Here is a 21,807-nt window from a genome sequence, read left to right as displayed (position 1 = left end):
TTTCTATACTACCAAAACAATATCATCAACATTGTTTTGTTAAAAATGAAAAAAAAATAAAGATTTTTTGTAAAATAAATAAATGAAAAATGAAGTAACACCTGAGGGTTGTTAAGCGCTGATAAGGGCCGGATTTTCTAACAGCATAAATATGTTCCACTTGAGAAAATATCTCTTCACGCGTACGTACTTGTCTTACACTGAGAATATACATCTATACGATCGATTGCCGGTATCCATATAATACTATACTATTATATATACTAAAGGTACAGCATATAATATTTATAACGTAACATTTGAGTCTTTTATATTCACTCGAGGGAGTCTATGCTCCACCTTCAACTTCCATCCTACCCAGAGAACATAACAGGAGAAAACGATCTTTTTAACGAGTAACGAAGTTATCGAGGAACAGTGAGAGCGACCAATCGTGAAAACCGCTTTGCTTCACTTTCTCAAAGTAGTCTGACAATCCTATCTCCGATCTCTATCGAATTAAACTTATAATGTTTTACTTTTTTTATTTTATACCAGTTTGTTCTTCGACAAACTAAACATACAAATGTCTTTCCGATATGCACCGACGACTTTTACAAATCGATAGGTGTCCCGAGCGCTAAAAAATCCACCAAAGTCAGCAAGAAAAGTGTGGAATCATTATTTGAAAATTTTATCAAACAGCTGCGAGGCTTTACTTTTTCGGATAATGTATGTGTAATGTCTTTTATATACAAGTACAGTTTGAGTATAGATGTATTGATTTAGCAGACAACAGAAGATGATACCGCTATTTTTTTTTTCTAAATGAAAATTGAATTTTTTTTTGTACGAAAAATTAAAAAAAAAAAAAATATTAATTCAATTATCTTTTTAATGCATTATTCACAGGGCAGTAAATTACAAACCAACAGACATTTCAAAAAAATGAATATAATATATTTCCTCGAGGAATACAATAAATGTGCCTTATCTCCACACCATGAAATTATCATGACAAACACAGTTCCATCATTATTATATAAATTATTCTTATTACCTACTCAAACATTAATAATTTATTAAAATTAACCTTGTAAAATAATGGAATAATAATTTATTTAAGCCCATACGTGATAATTCAAAATTTTCATGACCGGGCGTAGTATTTGTACCTCATTCCAGAGCGTATCATATTCAAATGGCTGCTAAATGCATACATTAAATTTAAATAACAGACATTGATGTTACATTCTTCCAACTGGTACATTGTTAACTAAAAGCTCGCGATTTTATTCAGCGATCAAACATTTGTAGGTTTGTAAGTCAAAAAGCATTATTTTCTGTACGGATGGTGTGTATTTTTTCTCGTATGCACCACAAACAAATGCTCTTTGTGGCCGATTATTTGAGGAGTACTTTTCCTATGTAGTACTTGACAACCATTGTTCTTTGTTAGGGATAAAGTCTCTAATTAAAACTATACCACTGTGAAAAAATTCTATTGATTGCATTCCAAAATTAATACTGAGTACTTTTTTAGCAAAAAAAAATTTTTATATTTATAAATACAAATCACATTAATATTAAAAATATGTTTGTAGTTGCAGATTGATCTCTTTGAGTTAAATCCAGTACATTAAACTTTACAAACTATTCAAATCAACTTGAATTCAAATTCATGAAAGTACTTTTAATAATTTTACGTCTTACATTTCTTCAAACAGTTTTAAAAGTACTGAATTACTCATCTATCATCCGGGAAAAAAAAAAAAAAAAAAAAAAAAAAAAATTGATTAAGAACTGTTCTAAAAATTTTAAAGAGAAAAAAAAATCTCGTTTCATTTTATCACATCAAATGTAAACAATTTATCATCTAGTCTACTCAAAAATGTCCTTTTACAAAAACGGAGTGAATTTCCTTAGAAGTAAAATATTAGGGTGTCAATAGCGCCGAGAGCAGTGTATCCGAGGTAAACGGTAACAGACATCCCAAATTCAAACCCAAACCTAAAATAAATAAAAGAAACAGAGGAGGGTGTTTATGTGAACAACAGGGCCTTTTTTTTTATGTCAGAGTAAACGATAAAGTAGCCGAGTTATCTTTATCGCGTCCGTCGAGTGCTCGTAAAAAGTTGTGAGATCGGGTCTGGTATTCGCGACGTGCAAGACAATAAGTCCCCTCAACTTCTTTCAATATAACAACTGCATTCTATTCTAAAAAAATTTTTTTTTAATTTCTTATCCAAAAGTTCAGTAGACTGTCAAAGATTTATCGAAGGTATTATCTTCTAATCGTGAATTCTTGATCCCTTTTCTCGATCACGAAGCAGCTCAGTGTGAAGGTCGCGATGCAAAGGGAACACTGACAGAAACCTATAAAAAAAGTCCGTAGAATATTTATACACATATATAAATGTAAATATAAATATATCTATAAATGATAGATGTATAGAGTTTGAAGAAAACATAAGCGCGCAAAATCGTAGGATCGCGCAGCACACAGCGGAGCAGCAGGTTGAGTTAACGGTGTAGTGGGTAGAGTCGAGTATAACGTGTGTGGTATAGCTAGCCACCCCTAACTCTTAGCCAGTGGTTCAGTCAACGGTTCGCACCGGCGGCTCGACCTTCTACCGTGTGTTGCTGTTGCTGTGTATAGTATTCTCTCAACTCTCTGCTGTATTTGTATCTCTATCTATGTACCTGGACTGCTTTCACTCTACTCGAGAGTCTGCTCGTTGATCAATGAGGCTATAAAATATATTAAAGGAAGAATAACAAATCCGACGATATTAAGTATATTGTGTACCGACAAAGGATTATCACCGAGATTTACACTCGCTGCTGCTGCTGCTGCTGCTGCTGCTGCTCCTGCTCCTGCTGCTTTTATCACATCCTCCTTTGTCCTCTGTGAAGTTTATGTTTTTTTATTACTAAATTATCTCTTTATTTTTTTGTTGAAAATTTTTATAAATACTTAGAACAAAATTCTGAGCGTATGGGTGTTTTTTTTAAATTCGATTCACGGTTAAGCAAAATTGGATTGTATTGAGTAATATAGTTACTAGAAGGACCTACCGGGTCCTTAACATCAGCTCAGTGTATGTCTCAACCCCTAAACGTCAGACTTTCGCCCTACATTGCTTCTCCAACATTCCTGAGGTGAGAAAATTATTTAAAAAATCAATAAAATAATTTAAAAAATGTTCTTATGCATGAAATTTAAATTCTTCGGACAGGAAATTGATGGTACAATCACAAAAGTTGAATTTAAAAGTTACAAGACATAATGGTGTAGATACAGTATGAAATGAAAAATAGTTTCGATGTAATCAATATCATTGAGATCTAAATTAATCAATCGAGGAGAGTGATAGTCGGAGGAAATTTACTTTGCTTAAAAGTTGCTCTTGACAAGATTATCAGACACGTCTCCTACTACTACTACTACTACTACTACTACTACTACTACTACTACTACTACTACTACTATATATCGCATATTCCTCTCATCTATAGATCTATATGGCTCATAGCTTTTATTCCCTACTGGTTACGGAAGTATAAGAGACATTAAAGCGGCAAATGTATGAGCAGCATCACAATCTTTAAGCCTGTACCAAGTATCTCGAGTATTTTAATTCTGTTTTATTTTTAAAATTCAAATAAGTTAAAAAAAAAAAAAAGCAAGATTTTTTTTAGGTAATTAAATTTTCACTGTCTTTATGTGCCTCCCTTTATCTAGAATCTTAATTAAAAGTCGAGATTTTACCCACTGACATTAAATTAAGCGGTCAATTTTTCTTACCAAAAAATCAAAATTTCCACAATTAAAATTCGAGTATTTGTTGATATTTATTATTTAATATTATTCAATAAAATTAGTGATGAAAACGGATTTATCAAGCATAATATATGATACATAATATTTGACGTTCAGTTATATATATATATATATATATATATATATATATATATATATATATATATATTTATATTATAAATTATAATATACAAAGTCTATTAACTTAATTGACATTTAAATGGACTACAACAGTAGAGTAATGTTATTATTCGGTATGATTATGATTATGAGCGCGTCTATCACTCTATTGTGGTAGAATACATGTGTAGCAAAGAAATAGTTTTAAATGTCAGGTAACAAGAAAATTATGATAACGTACACATGACAATAATGAGATAAAATCAATGCGTTTAAGTGGTTCTTTGGTAGATGCCTTGCTAGTGCAACAAGTCGGGTAACAAATGGTTCTAGGCATAACAGACAAACCGTATACATGTACTCTAGACCCGCTAGACTCGATTTGGACAGAGTCCAAGAATTCTTCTAGAACTGAGAACAGACAAGGGTTAAAGTTTAAGGATTCTTATCAGCTTTTAGAAACCAAGAGTGTCGGAAATATTTTTAGAAGGATATTTTTTTTTAAGCAAGTAATAAATTATTTACCTTAAATATTATGACACATAAACCCTCAAATGTTGCTCATATTTAGACATTAGAGTGATAAAATAGGAAGATTTATCAACCAGACGTCTTACATTATCCAGTGTCGTAATACAATAACACATGATGGCTCTCTTCCTTAAAAGGGAATATCAAAGTATGAAGGATTAATATAGCAAGCAATACGTCAACGTCAGGTCAATTCTCGACAGTTGTATTGTCATTCAAAGCTTGACGTTATTCCACGGATCTATATGTATCTTATGATCCTTATCCAGCTCCAAAGCCCGGAGATAATTAATTCTTCAGCCGGCTTAGTGCTGATTCAAAAGTTTACCTCTCAAAAATTAAAGACTTCCAGCTAAAAATACTTGCAAACAGCGTCTAGTGTCAATTTACTGTCAGGCGTTAGTTCAACATCTGAAACTATTATATCAGTTTATAGGAAAAAATAGATGCAGCTAAATTAAATTAAAAAATTTCCTTTAGACGTAATGGAATTTTTATTTCTTATTTCTTTATTTTGGTTAACTTACCATGAAATCTTAGGACAGAAAGCAATGCTTATTACTGAATAATTTGCAAAGTGGAGATCACCGGCTTAAAGGACTCTGTTTTTTTTTTATCTTTTATTTTTAATTTTTTATTTAAAAATAGACTTTGTTGATGAAACGGAAAAGATCTTGAGTGCAGATGGTTTTCTGTGTTTGCGGATATAAATACAAATATAAATCCGGGATGAATGATGAATGTATATCCGATTACAGCGAGTTGAGTGGGTATTGGCGAATGATGAGGCTAATCCGGAACATAAGCATGTCAATGCTTGCATTAAACACCTATAATGCTATACCAGAGAGCTTCTATTTCTAATCTCCCGATAATCGGCTCCAATCTCATCAATCAACATTGTATTGTTTTGGGTTTAGGATGTTAATCACATTCCGGTAATCTTTGTTACCAGGATCCGTATCTCCATTCCTGAAATGCCTAAATCATACATTAATCGGTCAATAACTATTTTCAATTACTATTTTATCATTTATATCATACATTCTATATTTTAAATTCATCTTATTTAAAATTTTATTTTTTTTATATTATAAATTATTCACTTGACTATTTTTTTTTTTTTCTTTTTATGTTTATACAGGTATTATAAGCTTTTCTGACAGCCAAAAATTTTCATGCTAATAAAATGTTTAATATTTTATTCATGATTGGAATTTTATTGATTTTATGTTGGATTTATAAATTATAGCTTCACTGGACTTTGAACTTAATTTATAAATTTAACATGTAAAAGTTTTTATAAATGATATAAATGTAAATTAAAAAAAAAAAAAAAAAAAAAAAAGTGAGATGTTTGGTGACATCTACTATAGTATAATTACATAAATCAACTTATAAGAGGAGGGAAATTTGTCTATGTTTATACGAAAGTTATTCGTCTTACACATCGTTAATTATTCGGTAGGTTGTATCAAAGGATTTCATAGAAGCTCGAGTTAATCTTTTAGGATTTCTCTGGCATAGTTTCGTGAGACTGGGGGTACGCGGAATGCTAGGGATGTGAATTCGACCGAAAACTAATCGCCCTTGGGTGGAGAAAACAAAGTACCGCTATCCAGCTCTCTGGCTTGAGGTGTGGATCTCTTGGGGCTGGAAATGGTGAACAGATCTTCCAATGACTAGTCCAGTAAACTAGTACGCTTTGTAAGATTAATTGTCAACGTTGCATTCTTCATTTCCACACCGCTGCCTTTTTCTTCTTTTCTCCTTTTTTATTTTCACATTGACACACTTTCAAAACAAATACTTTGTTTTATGACAAGTATCAAGTATCAAACCAAAACTAAATTTAATTTACTTCTATAATAAATATTTCTTATCATCAATCAAACAGTCATTTAATTTCTCTTAAAGTTCATTTATTTTTCTTGAAATAATTATTCTCTGTGAATAAAAGCAGTTCATGCTAATTTAAATTAGTTCTAGTTATAGAAAAATCGTGATAAAGTGATAAAACACTTTTGTGTTCTGCTCAAATCAGCTTAGTAGTGCATGCATGGCTTTTCGAGGTTATTTTAAATTCAAATAGATCCTTGGTATGATCAAAACCCGATGTTTCTTCTGGCGAATAATTTTATTCTTTGAATTTAACACCGGAAAGAAAAACCAGCGCTTGCAATTTGATTAATAAATTTTAAAAAAAGATCTAGCGAATTTTATTTTGATAAGAATAATTAATATTTACTTCTATGAATGCTATGATAGATTTTATCTCAAGAAAATAAGTAAAATAAATTACTACATAGATTTTGTGCTGAGTTACAAGCATGACCGGCCACAAAGTAACAGTACAAAAGCTAGCAATAACAAAACGAATCATTCAGACTCCAAGCTTTGACACAGTCTAAACATAAAGGAAAAAATAAACAAATAATAACTTTTTTAATAAATAGAAGGATGATTAATATCTCGTCTTATTAATTAGCCAATTTTTTATACGCGGACAAATTGTAAAATATGAAGAGAAATAGAGAAATCAGGCGCTCTGGGGAATTTACTAAGATTAAATTATTAATCGCAAGTCGCAAGTGCATGCTCAGTGCTTGTATATAATAATAAAGAAGAACGAAAAAGGGATGAAAAAAGATCGAGTGGATTTAGACTTGGGGAAGTATGAAAAATCGAGAGACTTGCTGGTGAATATGTGAGAGATAAATTTTGTAAATTTTATCAGATACAAAGTGAATCGCTTGTACGTTTTACATTTTACTGAGAAGTTACCTCAACGCTGTTTGTCGCATATCCTTCTAAGATACTAACGCAAACGCGAACGGATTCTCTTTCATTTTTTTTTTTTTTTTTTTATTTTTTTTATTTTTGTCAAACAGACTTAACGATTCTCGATGAGAGCTTCGAGATTTTGGTATGCACCAAAGAGAAATTTATTTTTTCGATAGATTAATAATTTATTTTTTATCCACAGTAGATCATAAAAATTATTATTTATTAATAATTTATTTTTATAAATTTAAAAAAAAAACATGTGTGGAAAATTTACACATATGATTATATATTTATAAAAATCCCTTGTTAGTTTTTATTTATTGGAGAATATTTTTATTATTAAATTTTTGAAGTCGCAAATAAAAATAGATGAAATATTTTTGTTAAACTCCTTACAGAATCGCTCTTGAATTACAACACTCAGAGTCAGAAGTATCATTAGCTGATTCAAAGTTAGCATTATATCCAAGCTTAGATTTCAAGATGACATTTGAAGAAAATGGAATATGAAATCCTCTGAAATCAATATCCTCTTTTATTTTCACTTTTTCTTATTTCTTTGGAGAGTTTTTATCAAAAGCGCATGAAGATCTATGACAGGCATTTTTTACAGTGGAAAATTTAAATATTAAAGTGTTATTTTATCCAACATCCCACATCAGACATCAGACATAAAAACTGTAATTTCCCAGATAAATAGGAGCGATTCAGACCACAAGTCACAAGTTATAAGTCATGAGTGAAGCAAACAGATATGACACGCAAGTCAAACTTGTATCATCTACTGTAACTTTAAGTTTGTATTCGCTGTTTTCCAATTGACAATGTTTCAATTTTACCAATCACTTTATAAATTTAATTAATTATTTAAAATTGAAAAATTTTAGCGACTCTTAATTTCAAGAATCAATTTTAATATTACAGACTTTTTTCTTATTAAAGTATCCTGACATTTATGAAAGGCTTAAAGAAAAATTTATGTTATAAAAAGATATAAACTAAAGTGGCCATCGTTAAATTAAAAAAATCTAAAAAAGTATTATTTATAGCTCATGTTTACGTGCTTACATTGTAAAAGTTATTATAAAACTCTAAATTAGTTTAATCTGTTTGACTAACCGCGAGAAACTCACTTTTTTTATTTATTTTTATTATGGTCCTTACACTTTTTAAATGTGTATAAAATGCGTGAGGTTTTATTATTTGTAAAATAACAATTTTTTTTTATTTTCGTAAACGGAAAATTGCATATTCTGCAGAAAAAAAAAAAAAAAAAAAAAAAAACATTGAATGTAAAATACAAATCATTTTTGTTTTCCATCAGTAAAATATTCAGATATGAAATATGAAATGATATTTCTGAGAAAATCTAATAATTAAATTCATAAATGCATATTACAGGAGTTAAGACTCATTAAATAAAAGTACGGGTGTGTCAGCGCATTTAAAATACTTACTAAGCTTTTAGAGGTTTACCACCTAGAAATAATTATATTTGTAAAGAAAAGCCACCTTTGCTTTGAATATTTAATAATTTGGGCTTCCAAAAATGTCAAATAATAATAATTATAAAATTTTCTTTCAAATGAGTACTCGAATTAAAAAAAAAAAAAAAAAAAAAAAAAAAAAAAAACAATTTGAAGCTTGAAGACAGCAGGAAGTTTTTGTGGTAATCCGTAGGGTCAACTGTTTTTTGGATCGTCTCTTGTCAAACAACGAGGCAATAAATCCTCGAATTTGTAGAATAGAGAAATATTTTGTTTACCATAAAAATAAAAATTGTATGACCTTTCGCCAATTTTATACCCATCAAATTATTCCTTTTCATGATATTAAAGTTAAAATAAATATAACATAATATATCTACATATAGTAAATGCACGAGCCCCGAAAGGTCTAACAAAACCGGAAGGATATAAAAAAAAAATTAGAATTAAATCTATGTTGAAAGATATGGCCCCTTGCCAAAAATAATTTTAACAGCAAAGGGATATCACTAAAATAATAATAAAATATCTGGAGTTAATTTAAGTAATTGAGACCTAGGTCAACTAAAATAATGACAAGCTTTTATTACCGTAAAGATTTTCTGTTAAAAGCGGGAAACATTAAAAAAATATTGAAAGGCTTTTTTATTTAATTTTTGCTTTTTTAATTATGTTAATAAACGAGCGGACAATTAGTTCAGGGTAATCAAATTACTCAAACGTTATATTGCGGGGGAGGTGAAGCAAGAGTAGCAGGCGGATATTACGTGTTGGCCATTATTATTATTATTATTATTATTATTATTATTATTATTATTATTATTATTATTATTATTATTATTATTATTATTATTATTATTATTATTATTATTATTATTATTATTATTATTATTATTATTATTATTATTATTATTATTATTATTATTATTATTATTATTATTATTATTATTATTATTATTATTATTATCCGGGGGATGTGACTTACTCAATATCGTTTCCAATGCACAGTACACTTTTAGTGACGCTTTAATTGATAAGTTAATTAATTAAATAAATAGTAGACTTATGGGCGCCGAGTCGATAAGCGATGACTACTCACTGTGAAATAACAATCAGCTGTTTAATTGCGAAAAAATAATTCCATTTTTTTCTTTTTATTTTTATATAATTCTTTCAATTAATTTACTTCAAGCCTACAATTTTTTTTTTCAACTACAGCACTGAAGTTTATTGAAATTTTTTTATTCTCAAGCGCGTACATTTTTCCGATATTAATGCAATTTCATAAACAGCTATTGTAATTCTCATTACACAAGAGAATATAATTGGAGAATATATGTGGTGACATGGAGAATATGAGTGAGGTAAAAATAAAAATAAAAATAACTTTAGTTCCTCTGTGTGTGCTAGATAATATTTTTAAAATATTAATATTCTTTTAAAATTATAATTAAAAAATTTTAGTTTGCTTGAGCAAATATTTGACAACTTTGCACGACTTAATACAACCAGCCCGTAATTAATAACGTCAAAGAGAGTGAAATAAATTTGACATCTGAAAGATCAAAGTCCGCAATTGATTTTCCAAAAATGTTTTAATTAATCCCGATCGAGATTATTTTAAGTATATACAAGAAAGCTATTTATTTATCTTAGCCAGACAAATATGAAACATGAAACATAAAACATGACTGTGTAAATGTAAATTTGTTACCGCGAATCTTGGTGAAATTTGAATATTAAATCAGCTAAATGGGCAATTACAAATGACGCGACACAAGTTTTATCACAGGGAATATAATAGATACTGCGCAATTGTCTGTCAAATTCCACTTCGGGTTTACTTTGAGGATGTAAATAGTTACCAGTAAGCACATACTTTTTAGCTCTCTGTGTTGTGTACCGAGTTTATTACACAGGCGAGAACACTCGTAAAAGATAACGATAAACATTCTGCGGTTGTACTCCAAGTTAAATCTACTGTTGTAATATTATGGATTTACATAAATTCATACTCAAATGTTTGTTTATACATTTGCTAATTCTGATTTGTTAACGTTCCATATGTTAAAATATCTACAATTCAACATCAACTACTTAATTCATTTTCAAACCTCCCAATTTGCTGAAAAAAAAATTTTAATTATTAACTAAAAGGCTACTATATTTAAAGCAACAATATTTATCAAAAAAAGTCCTGTGAAAATTTTATATTATAAAAAAAAAGGCCATTTAGCTTTAATAAATAAAATTTTCAATTACCTACTTAAAATTAATTTTCTGGTCATTTAACTTTTTAGCATAAATTAAAATGATAGTCTCTTGAAGTTAATTCTATTAAGCTTATCGACTTTCTGATAACATGAAAATTTAATCTGTCTAAGAAATTCATTTGGATTGTGAATAATTCTTGAGATTCGATCCGAGTTTAAAAACCAAAATTCTAAATATGCACTATCGTATTCTTGAGCTTTTCCTGATTGGCAGAATACAAAAATAACTTCCGAAAAATAAAACTAAAGTTTAAAAAAAAAAAAAAAAAAAAATGGTCTCTAGTTCTGAAATAAAAAAGGTTCTTTTGTCTGGAAACCTCGAGCACAGAAAAAAATTTAAAGCGCAATATTTTTCCGCTTAAAAAAATAAAAGTATATCACGAGTGAAATCGTCGGAAAAAAACGTTTCAACTACATTCGCTAGACAATTCAGACGATTGAGTATGAGTACACCTATTTATATTGTAATATGTGTATATACCTGTATACCGCTGTTGATGTGAATGGTCATACCATTTTATCTCCGGCATTGAGAATTTAAAAGGAGTAAAGTGAACACTGGAGTACTTATTTTTCGAGCAGTAAAGAAATTTTCGCTTGTTTCCCGGTGAATGGCTCTTTCCGAGGACCGAAATCGCCAATCGATTACATATTAAAAAAAGTAGAGCCCTCTGAGGATAAAAAAAAACCACAATAAGTTTATCTTTTTATTTTATTTTAAAGACTTACATAATACATAGTTAAGGTTACTTAACTATCTCTTCAATAACTTATTTATATTATAATGGAAGCTCGAGTTTTTTTTTTTTTTTTTTTTTTTTTTTTTTTTTTTTTTTTTTATATGCACAACATTATGTTTCATAGAAAATATTGCGCTACAAATATTGTATAATATAAATAAACCGCAGATGCTGTCTCCAGAAGTAACTCGATAAAACAACAAGAGCACTGAATTTTTTTATTGTTATTGTTGTTATCGCTGTTTGTCTTTGTGAATAAATAACGCTTCAATTTTTATATCGAAATTTATATCAATTCCGTATTACAAACAGTTAGTAGAAAAAAAAAAAAAAATAAAAAAATTTTATAATTTTATCATTACAAATTTGTTCACAGTTCTGATGTACGGTTCGTGTAACAAGACTGTCAAAAACTTTTTAATTATAACCAAAAAAGGAGCATTGAGAACAATAATGTTATTCAATATCATCCCTCATTGTTGGTGCGATAAAAAAACCTCGAAAAGTATAAAGTAAAAAACGGAATAAAAGTTTCATAACTTTTTGGTGGTCTTAAACTCTTTAGATTCTCTTCCAAGTGAAGTATTTTTCATCTATTTTATCTTGAAGAGACAATACCTCATTTTCTTTAAAGAGTTTCCTCTGGTTCTGGTTTTGTATTGGCTTGAACTTATCATTATATCTCTCTCATTCTAAAAACTTAAAATAAAAAATAAAATAGAGATTAATACCAAGTAATCTAGGTAGATCCACTTAAATCGAGACTCGGAATCGATACGGTCTTTTGAGACTTTTATGATCACTAAAATAACACAACGTATCGGAGAGTCACGTCTTATCAAGTGTATGCTTGTACAACAGAAAGTATAATAAGAAAAAGTACTGAGGAAAATGGAATTGAATTGGTTTTACAGATGAGAATTTAATGGACAATTAACGTGTCCGTAAAGAAGCTTGTTTAATAATCCATGTGAGATTAAATAGCTCGCACCAGATGAGCTCTGAACGGTCAAAGCCACTTACCTGAATTATTAATATTAATACTCCTTTGTTTTCTATTATAAAAAGCTTAATGGGCTTGCATACACCATTATTTCATGCCAGAGAGCCAGAGTTGGTTCCTATCCTAATATTTTACCTATCCAGCTTTCAATTTATTTAAATACTTAAATGTTTTCTAAAAATAAACTTTTTTAATTTCCAAACAATTTATTTAACTAATCCAATTGATTTGTTTAAATAATTTTCATTTAAAAAATTATTATTAAATATTTGACACTTTTAATAAAAATGATTAGTTTAACGGAAATTATAATTCCTATAAATTTACATCCAGTCGAGTTAATAAACTCCATATATGATTTTATTAGGTCGGATGTACGAAATATTACTCTATCGATCAGAGAATAACGGCAGCAATGCAGTATATCGTAATTGATAGTAAGTTAATCACTATGGAATTCAGAGAAAGGCAAAGTTTATTTAATAATATTTGGCCGACGATGAGAAAAAAAGCAAACCCCAATGAAAGCCAAAGTTAATTTGCGAAGCCCGCTAATAATTTCTTAAGAAAAGCCACCAGTTTATTAGAGATACGTATATATTTCTGGCTTATTTTTCGACGATTAAGCTGCTAAATCACTTTGCCAAACTTTTACTTTTTTGACAGTAAACAAAAGTCTAAATTAATAATAATATAAATAGACATTGATCAATTTTATATTAAAATTAATGAAAAATTAAAAAAAAATATATATAATTTAAACGACGTAGGAGGTGTTTGTTTATTAAAAACAAACACTTGGTAAGATTGTTGCGTAATAAAACTGGGGGAAAAGCTTAAATTGAAATTTCTAGTTAAATTTTAATGTAAGCCAAAATCATTATGCTGGAAACTCGAGTTTAATTTAGGGGATTAAAATTGTTTGACACTGTCATAAGGCTCGGCGTGTTACGTCATTGATAATACATATCAAGGATAAAGGTCTAAAGGGAATGTTCATATTCTTTTAAATTTTATCGCGACACTTGATCGAACCAGCGATGATTACTCACTATTTTTAAATTGATTGTCATTAAAAATTATAAAAGCATTAAATTAAGCGGTTAAGGGGATATTTAATTTTTTTAAGAAATAAATTATGAAAAATAATTCCATGTGTGGAAATTTAAAAAAAATACTAAAGTAATACATCAAATAGATCAAAGTGAGAACTACAACGCCAATAATGTTTTGAGAAAATTTTAAATTCTTTACATGTATCCTTGTATATTGACTGTCACAAATGAAATATTTATAATACCCCTATTGTTCTTTTTGATAACTTTAATACTCTTACATAAAAAACTGCATGGAAAAATTTTTCTTTCAAAAGTCTATTAATATTTTCTACAAACCAGAATAAATATAAACACAGAAGTATCGAAAAGTTCAAACAAATATAAATAAATCTTGAAACTCTGAAATAAAAGCGTGTTGCAATCTTTTCTTGAAGCTTCGCGATATTATAATCTAGCAGAAGAAGTAATCCAATACATTTTTTTAAATATCGAATATCATTAACTAATTTTCATTGGTATTACTCAATGTACATGAATTTTTATAAAAATCAACAACGAACAGACAAAACTTTTTAATGGACGATATCGGGTTATTTTTAATCGACGTCCAGTCTGATATTAATTGAATTTCGTGATCAATAAATTTAGTCGCTATCAAAATAGTCTACCTAAACTTTTTCTGTAATCAAGCGTTGTTAATTGCTGACCATTCAAGACAAAGAAATTTAAATTCATTTAACAATTTAATTTTCAAAATAATAAAATAAAAATTATTAAAACATTGTAATTACCTCAATTATTTACCAAAATTATTATACTGTTTTTTTTTTATTTTTTTTTTTTTATAGAAAAATTAATCCAGCCCCAGAACAATAACACCACAAATATAAATAAAAACATGATATTTATAGAAAGAAAAATATAAACGCGATATGTCGAATTTTTCTTTCAGCTGGAGGCGTGTGGCCGATTGTTTGGTTGCGTACAGCGACTCTGTGGAAATAGATCAGCAGCGGTCGAGGAGAGCGAACCCCGGCAAGTACGAGGTCGTCGGGGTGCTCAGGATCTCGAGGGACCGTCAGGCCCGGAGGATGCAATTCTCCCGGTTCCGGTTAGTCCGAGCCCTGCATCAACTTCCTCCCAGGAGGACTCGTGCAAGCCGCTGCCCAAAAACTGCTACCGTCTCCTTATTCTCGGCAGCGCGCGGGTCGGAAAAACCGCCATTGTAGCACGGTAGGTTTCTTCATCCTCTGAAAAAAAAAAAAATTTACAGATTTAATATCATATTTGTTTTATTCCATCAACACAATAAAATAGCCAATCAAAACAACAAAAAGCCAATCAATACCAAACAAAGTTTCCAGAGGAAATTATTTCTTACGTTTACTAAAAAAAATTATTTTTCCAACGATGACTCTCGCTCTGGATATGTTTTATTGCTAATCGCGACGGGATTCGACAGCAGTCGATGGATCTGTCGTATCCCCTCACATTTGCTCACATTTGACCACTCGTTGAAATGTATCGTTATTGCCTGACGGGGTAGTATGCATCGCTTAACTCATTCGTGAGCTTCCGTTTGTATTTGGTACTGTTTGGAATTTTCATCGGGGATTCACAGCTTGTTGAATGTTCCACGCATCAGTTAATTCTCGGAAATGGCTGTTATCCTGATATTTTTATTTTAATAATCAATATATATAATCATTTTTATCGATAATTATCCCTTTATATATTTATCTGGCTTTTGAAATTGAATTAAAAAAAAAAAATGTCAATTAATTTTAGTCTTTGTAACTTATTGACTGATGAATTTAAAAGATAAAATTCTGAGCAGGTGAGTTATCTTATTAATTTGACTTGTCATCCACAGCACACTCTACTGATCGCCCTGAAAATCGGATTGAATGAAAAGTGCCTTGGAAAATAATATAAAAAATCGGCGGAGAGTTTTATCTTTTAGTCGAAACGAAAGAGGGATTCGGGAAATAAAAGTAAAAATAAAAGCCAGTGAGAAAAAATGCCGTTAGACGAGAAAAGAGCTGAGGGATTTCACGATCCACCGACTAACTTGAAACTCCACTCGCTCTCGTTCCAGATTTTTGTAACAGGGGTAGTAGAGAGCTCGTCTATACGCGAAAACTGTTTCCCGGGAATGTAATCCCCAATGAACTTACCGGCTGGCATCAGGTTGACATCAAGACCCTTATACTGTTCAAGACATTTATATTGTTAAAATAATTAAAAATTTATTTATTTATTTATTTATTTATTTATTTTAGATTCCTGTCCAACAAGTTCGATGAAAGTTACACCCCGACGATTGAGGATTTTCATCGAAAGCTCTACCGGATACGCGGTGAAGTGTACCAGCTAGACCTCGTAGACACCAGTGGCAACCATCCATTTCCTGCCATGAGGAGGCTTTCCTTCCTAACTGGTAAGAATAATACTAAATAATTGTTGAGTGTTGATCTTGACCTTCCTTAATCATCAATGTGTTTCATTATCAAACTATTCGAAAAGAAGAAAAAAGATAAAACATTATTATCTATAGCTTTAAAAATTAAAAACAATTAAAAATATTTAATTTCAAGGGGTCCTTTAAAGAGGTCCCGGAAAGAAAACAAAAATATTTAAAGTTAATCTCGAGAGAAGAGAATCGTTGGCGACAGAGGCCGAGCAGAAATAAGTGTACTCAACAAGTTGAAGTGAGAGTAAAAACACCCTTAACCGCCAGCTGCGAGTTAAAAGAGAGAGAGAGAGAGAGAGAGAGAGAGAGAGAGAGAGAGAGAGAGAGAGAGAGAGAGAGAGAGAGAGAGAGAGAGAGAGAGAGAGAGAGAGAGAGAGAGAGAGAGAGAGAGAGAGAGAGAGAGAGAGAGAGAGAGAGAGAGAGAGAGCTTCAGATTTATATATAAGCCCGGTGCTTTGATCAATAAACACCAATTTAGTCTCCGTTGACTCTCGCTAAGAGAAAACTCATTTAATTTTCATTCTATTAATTTTTTACAAACTTGCAGGACTCTTACTCTTGGCTCTTACTTGTTATTCGGCTGCTAAAAATCAACAAGTTGTCATTTGTTTTATTTTTTAAAAAAGCAAAAAGTCTTTGTTTGTTTCTTGAGAAAAAAATTTAATTTTTTAAACAAACTTCTTGATCTCGATTGTGTCGTAATCCAATAGGAGGAAGCCCCGTGGACTATGATATCAAAATAAATGAACATATGCATCCCGACGAGACTTTGCCTATTACCTAAGATATATCGTTCATACGCGGCTGACCCCGATTCGAAGACAATGCCGAGTTTCTTCGCCGCTAAATAGACACAATGCCTGACATATTTCGAGAAACTAACAATACGTATATAAATACATTAACACCGGCATCTTTTCCCGGTAAATAAAACTTTTCTACGCCCTACTCAAGGTTTTCCGAATTGAAGTTTCATCGATTTTCACCCTTATATTTTCCTTTAATATTATTACCACTGGAATTAAATATAAACATAAATCTATGCAGTGATAGTAAGCGAACGAATACCGAATGGATTTTATTGAACGTATTCCGTTTCTTAAATGGTTATCCAGCTATAAAATAAGTGACGCAGATATTTTTAATGATAAGGATGCCTTCCAGTTATGTGTCTGCGTCACATCGTCTCCTTAGTCTCTAAATTGCGAGTATAATGCTCGTAAAATGTGCAACTTGCGATATAATACGTAAAATTCTAGAGCCTCGAGCTAGGTAAGAAAATTGCAGATTGCTAGGATACAGAATTCCGCAGAATTTTTATACAAAATCGACATTTTTTTCTGGAAAAAGTTTCCTTGGTAAATTAACAGGTTCCAAGTAAATTTAATATGGTAATTAATTCGTAAAAGTTTATTGCCAATTTTATTTAAAATAAAAATTCTTTTAATATGAACAATAATTATTTTTTCTAGAGGATTTTTTAAAATTATACACTACTTGACGGTCTGTACTTTTATAATAATATGTAAACGATAGCGTGTTAAATTACTGTTCCCTTATCCATAATCATAACAACACGAATGTACTTTTTAAATATATATATATATATTTCATAACCATCACAGTACATAATCTAACTCTCGGCAAAAATAATTCATTGGCTTATCGGTATCGACGATAGAAATGTCTCTTATTAGAGATTATATTTATACAATATTTTTCCAGCAGAATAAATAACAGGCATCATTTGCGAGGGAAATTCACGCCAATCAAACTCACGGACAATATTAATACGCTATTGTCTCTAATTTTCATAATTAAATATTTTAATGAACAAAACAGACTCCTGAAGTTTTTAATAATTTTAAAACCATTTATATTTATTATTAGAGAAAAAGTTTGAATAAGTTGCGTGTTAATTACATACGTGCTGATGTAAATTATATATACGGGCTAGGTTGTTTAATACATAGTTAATGGTCGCGTATACGTCACTCTTTTTATACTTCAGTAGTTCATCAGTTTATAAAAGCCTGATGAATATTTAAATTGGCACAATTTTTTAGTAGGCTAGGGTGGAAATAAATTAAATAAAATAAAATAAAATAAAATAAAAATAAAATTGTGAATAAATTTGTTGTTAACAGGTGACTTGTTTATACTGGTGTTTAGTATGGACAACCGAGAGTCTTTTGAGGAAGCCATCAGATTAAGAGAGTCAATAATGGAAACTAAAATAACTGCCACACAAAATGTTAAAGGAAGGAGCAAAAGTCACAACATTAAAGTTCCGATGGTTATGGCAGGAAACAAATGTGATTACGATGTTAAGTAAGTTTAATCGTTTTTTTTTTTTTTTTTTTTAATAAAATTTTTTTTTTAAATAAAATAAAAATTCTTAGGGTTGTATCAGTACAAGAAGCTGAGAAATATTGCGTGAGCCAAGATGAATTTTGTGTCTTTTCCGAAGTCTCAGCAAAGTTTAATACCAACATTGATGATCTTTTTGCGCAACTTTTCGCAGTTGCTGGATTGCCCCCAGAAATGGCTCCAAGTCAGCACAGAAAAGTTCCCCTGTCCTTTGGCTCGCCCACGATGTTTCCACCCTCTCAGGTGAGCGGCATTATCCTTTTTAAAAAAATAAAATAATGCAATTATAATTAGTAAATAATGAATATCAAATTGCCAGCTGATCGAAGAAACTTTGACCGGTTATCTAATTACAAAATATTGACAAGGGGAAGATATTAATAAACCAGAATATAACATAGCATTTATCGATTATTGTTTATTGTCTAGAGTTTATTTTTTATTGAATATCGCTTATTTTATATTTTTAAAGCCAAAGCACAAAGCGACGCTCAGTATAAAACGTCGATTGAGCGACGCTTGCGGAGTTGTTGCACCAAATGTACGACGTCCAAGTATTAGAACAGATTTGATGATAATGAGGACCAAAACGTGTTCCCTTGCCGCTGGAAACGAGAATATCGCACCGGGTTCAAGAATCACCCTTCGATCTTCCGAACCAGGCAAAACCTGCACAATTCAGTGATAAAATACTATTGAGATAATGTTATTGATTAAAATTATATATTAATATTAAATTATATTACTGTAAACAATAAATTATAATAAACTTTGGATTAACAAGTGAATAATGTGAGACATTATAAAAGTAAAGTATCATCGTGGTCGGCTCTAAGACCATAGCCAATAATTTTCAGATCTCTTTTTATCGCAATTAATAACTCATTGAATAATGTTAAATTAATCAGATTTTAATTATATCCATAGTTACATGTTGAACGATAATTAATCCTGTAATTACCGTTCAGGCTGCCTTAATTAATACTGTAGAGAATTGTTGAACAAAATGATAAATCTTTTAATTGATAATTGATTATTGATGTAATTTATATAATTAACCGAACCAAAAAATTGCTAGATGAAATTGCTTTTTTTTTTTTTCCGAAAAGAACGATAATCGAAACAAAGTTCTTAACTTTTATTAATAAAAATATTTATTCTTGTAAAAAAAACTTGAAAAAATTTTTCGACAGAATTTTCGCTTTCTGATATTAATATTTCTTCTTTATAAAATTCCAAGTTGTTTAATCAAAAAGTGAAAGCAATGTCTTAAAATTCGGTTATAAACTTTGTTTTAACTCTATAATTTTTTGGTAAATGAAAATGAAAAATAATTTAATTGATATGACGTCAGTTGTCATTTGTAATTTGTAATTTATAATTGTAATTAGTTTTCATTCTCGGTAATGACGAACCAATTTATGTAAAATGTAAATATTAATTGATGGCAATAGGATATATGTGGTGTATATGACTAAAATAATGAACCAATGTATAAGAGAACCGATTAATAATCAATAATACCATTTGTCATGTATATGCTATTGTCATTTAGATACTATTGGTTGTTATATTACGTGCGTACGCATTCAAATACTGTACGTTACACTTGATTTATCGAAATTTCTTAATAAATTTGAGCAATAAATTATTATATTTTTTCTTTCCTTCGCAATATCATGTGCTAGTCATTTATTTTTAATTGATAACTTGTTAGTTTATCAAAAAATAATATTTATGGTTGCTTAATCGGATTATCTTGTAAAAAATTTATTTTAAGAGTATTATTATGGTATTTTTTTTTTACAGCTTTGCACTCGTAGAGTTAGAAATTTATTTTTACAATTTAAAATAACAATTTATGTAATCTTTCCCTCCAAATGCCCTAAAAAAAAAAAATTTGTTAACTTCTTCTGAACCTCAGAGAGTATTCTAGAGCATTTTTCTCGTAATTAATAACGCTATTTTATCAATTTATAAAATAAATTCAACGGATTTTTAACCATAAAAAATAATATTTATTCATTACCACAAATGTCATCAAACAAAAAACAGAGTATTTAAACTAATGAATAAAAATCCAAATTACGTTGTCACGATCATAAATAACGTTAAAAAAAAAAAAATTAACAACATGTCAAAAGTGACGCTGATGATAAATCATTTCTATCAAAAATAAATACATAAATAAAAATATTTAAATTGGAGTTTGGGATTGAGATGAATGATTAACGACAGGTGAGTATCGTTTCAGCTATCAATTACCTAAAATTAAGTGCAAGTGTAATTAACCGGATAACTAAACTCTTAGGAGTTTTTTTTTTTTTTATTTTATTTGTATCACATAGGCAGTGTTTTACAAAAATCTTTCTAAATAGAAAGACAAGCAGCGCTGTTTTTCTATTTAGCTTGTTTTTATGTGGATTACATAGTAATATATTAATTAAATTATTTTTTAATTTTAATAACTCTTAGGAGTTAAATATTTAAAGAATATCAATTACAACTTTGATTATTATTATCAAAAGTTTAATTTTAGTTAGAGTTAGGCAAACTCGGAAAACTCAATTGCCAGATAGAGAGTTTAAGTTTTACCCCGCTGAGTATCTGTACCAGGTGTACTTCAAACTAATCATTCAGCAATGTGTCACATGCTATATCAAGATACATCTGATACATCTAGGCCTGTCAGTTTAGAAAAAAATTGTTCATTCATCTTGGAGTAATTAAATTTTTATTCTTTTATCAAAAATATATTTTGAATTATTTTTTCCAGCAAGGGTAAGTCTTATGTTGAACTTTTCTAATCAGACATTGTATCAATAACCAGAACTTGTTCGTTACAATTTTAAAATCCGTGTTATCTAAAAGATTTATCGCTTTGTTTTCTTCTCAAACTTGAACATTTGAAAAGATTTATCGAGACTTGAGTGTAATTGGATTTTTTAAGCGATTTGTTGATTAAATCAAAGTTATTCCATTGATCTAAATTAAAAAAAAAAAAAAAAAAAAAAAAAAAAAAAAAAACTTTATAATAAAATTACTTACTTGAACTAATAAAAAAAAAAAAATCTAAAAAATAAAAAGTTTTGCGCTCAAAGTGTGCAGTGAACTTTCATCCCAAAACAATGAACCACAGGTGCGCATGTGCGCTCATTTAATT

The 21,807-nt window shown here is 29.6% G+C and overlaps 1 protein-coding gene and 1 long non-coding RNA gene across 5 annotated transcripts; one reads left to right on the top strand and one right to left on the bottom strand.

Annotated features, from left to right (window-relative positions):
* Positions 1 to 2,542: 2,542 nt before the first annotated feature.
* LOC141524005 (uncharacterized) lies at positions 2,543 to 10,513 on the bottom strand. 4 transcript variants are annotated; one of them, XR_012478651.1, is made up of 7 exons: positions 9,713 to 10,013; positions 4,981 to 5,434; positions 4,448 to 4,870; positions 4,164 to 4,333; positions 3,058 to 3,136; positions 2,806 to 2,887; positions 2,543 to 2,730 (listed from the first exon to the last, which is right to left on the bottom strand). It is a non-coding gene; the product is annotated as an uncharacterized LOC141524005 (long non-coding RNA). The 4 variants fall into 4 exon arrangements; XR_012478649.1 differs by lacking the exons at positions 2,543 to 2,730; positions 2,806 to 2,887; positions 3,058 to 3,136 and adding an exon at positions 10,442 to 10,513 and having other exon boundaries at positions 3,971 to 4,333; positions 9,713 to 9,825; XR_012478650.1 differs by lacking the exons at positions 2,543 to 2,730; positions 2,806 to 2,887; positions 3,058 to 3,136; positions 9,713 to 10,013 and adding an exon at positions 10,442 to 10,512 and having other exon boundaries at positions 3,972 to 4,333.
* Positions 10,039 to 20,523, top strand: LOC141523994 (dexamethasone-induced Ras-related protein 1). The gene is made up of 6 exons (XM_074237625.1): positions 10,039 to 10,091; positions 14,754 to 15,034; positions 16,084 to 16,241; positions 18,422 to 18,605; positions 18,677 to 18,887; positions 19,117 to 20,523. Exons 1-6 carry the CDS (start codon positions 10,074 to 10,076, stop codon positions 19,327 to 19,329), a joined length of 1,065 nt encoding a protein of 354 aa, XP_074093726.1. The 5' UTR covers positions 10,039 to 10,073; the 3' UTR covers positions 19,330 to 20,523.
* The last annotated feature ends 1,284 nt before the right edge of the window (positions 20,524 to 21,807 follow it).

The sequence above is a fragment of the Cotesia typhae genome, unplaced genomic scaffold (assembly GCF_013202065.1).
Source record: "Cotesia typhae breed Kobodo isofemale line unplaced genomic scaffold, CoteBio_Ctyphae contig_22, whole genome shotgun sequence".
NCBI lineage: Eukaryota > Metazoa > Arthropoda > Insecta > Hymenoptera > Braconidae > Cotesia > Cotesia typhae.
The sequence above is the reverse complement of the archived record's forward strand: the minus strand, read 5'-3'. Positions and strand labels throughout refer to the sequence as shown.

Bases quoted from the DNA above. Each gene is read 5' to 3' on its own strand.
- LOC141523994 (XM_074237625.1), top strand. The intron at 16,242-18,421 runs GTAAGAATAATA...TGTTGTTAACAG, and splicing joins GAGGCTTTCCTTCCTAACTG to GTGACTTGTTTATACTGGTG. The intron at 18,888-19,116 runs GTGAGCGGCATT...ATATTTTTAAAG, and splicing joins CGATGTTTCCACCCTCTCAG to CCAAAGCACAAAGCGACGCT.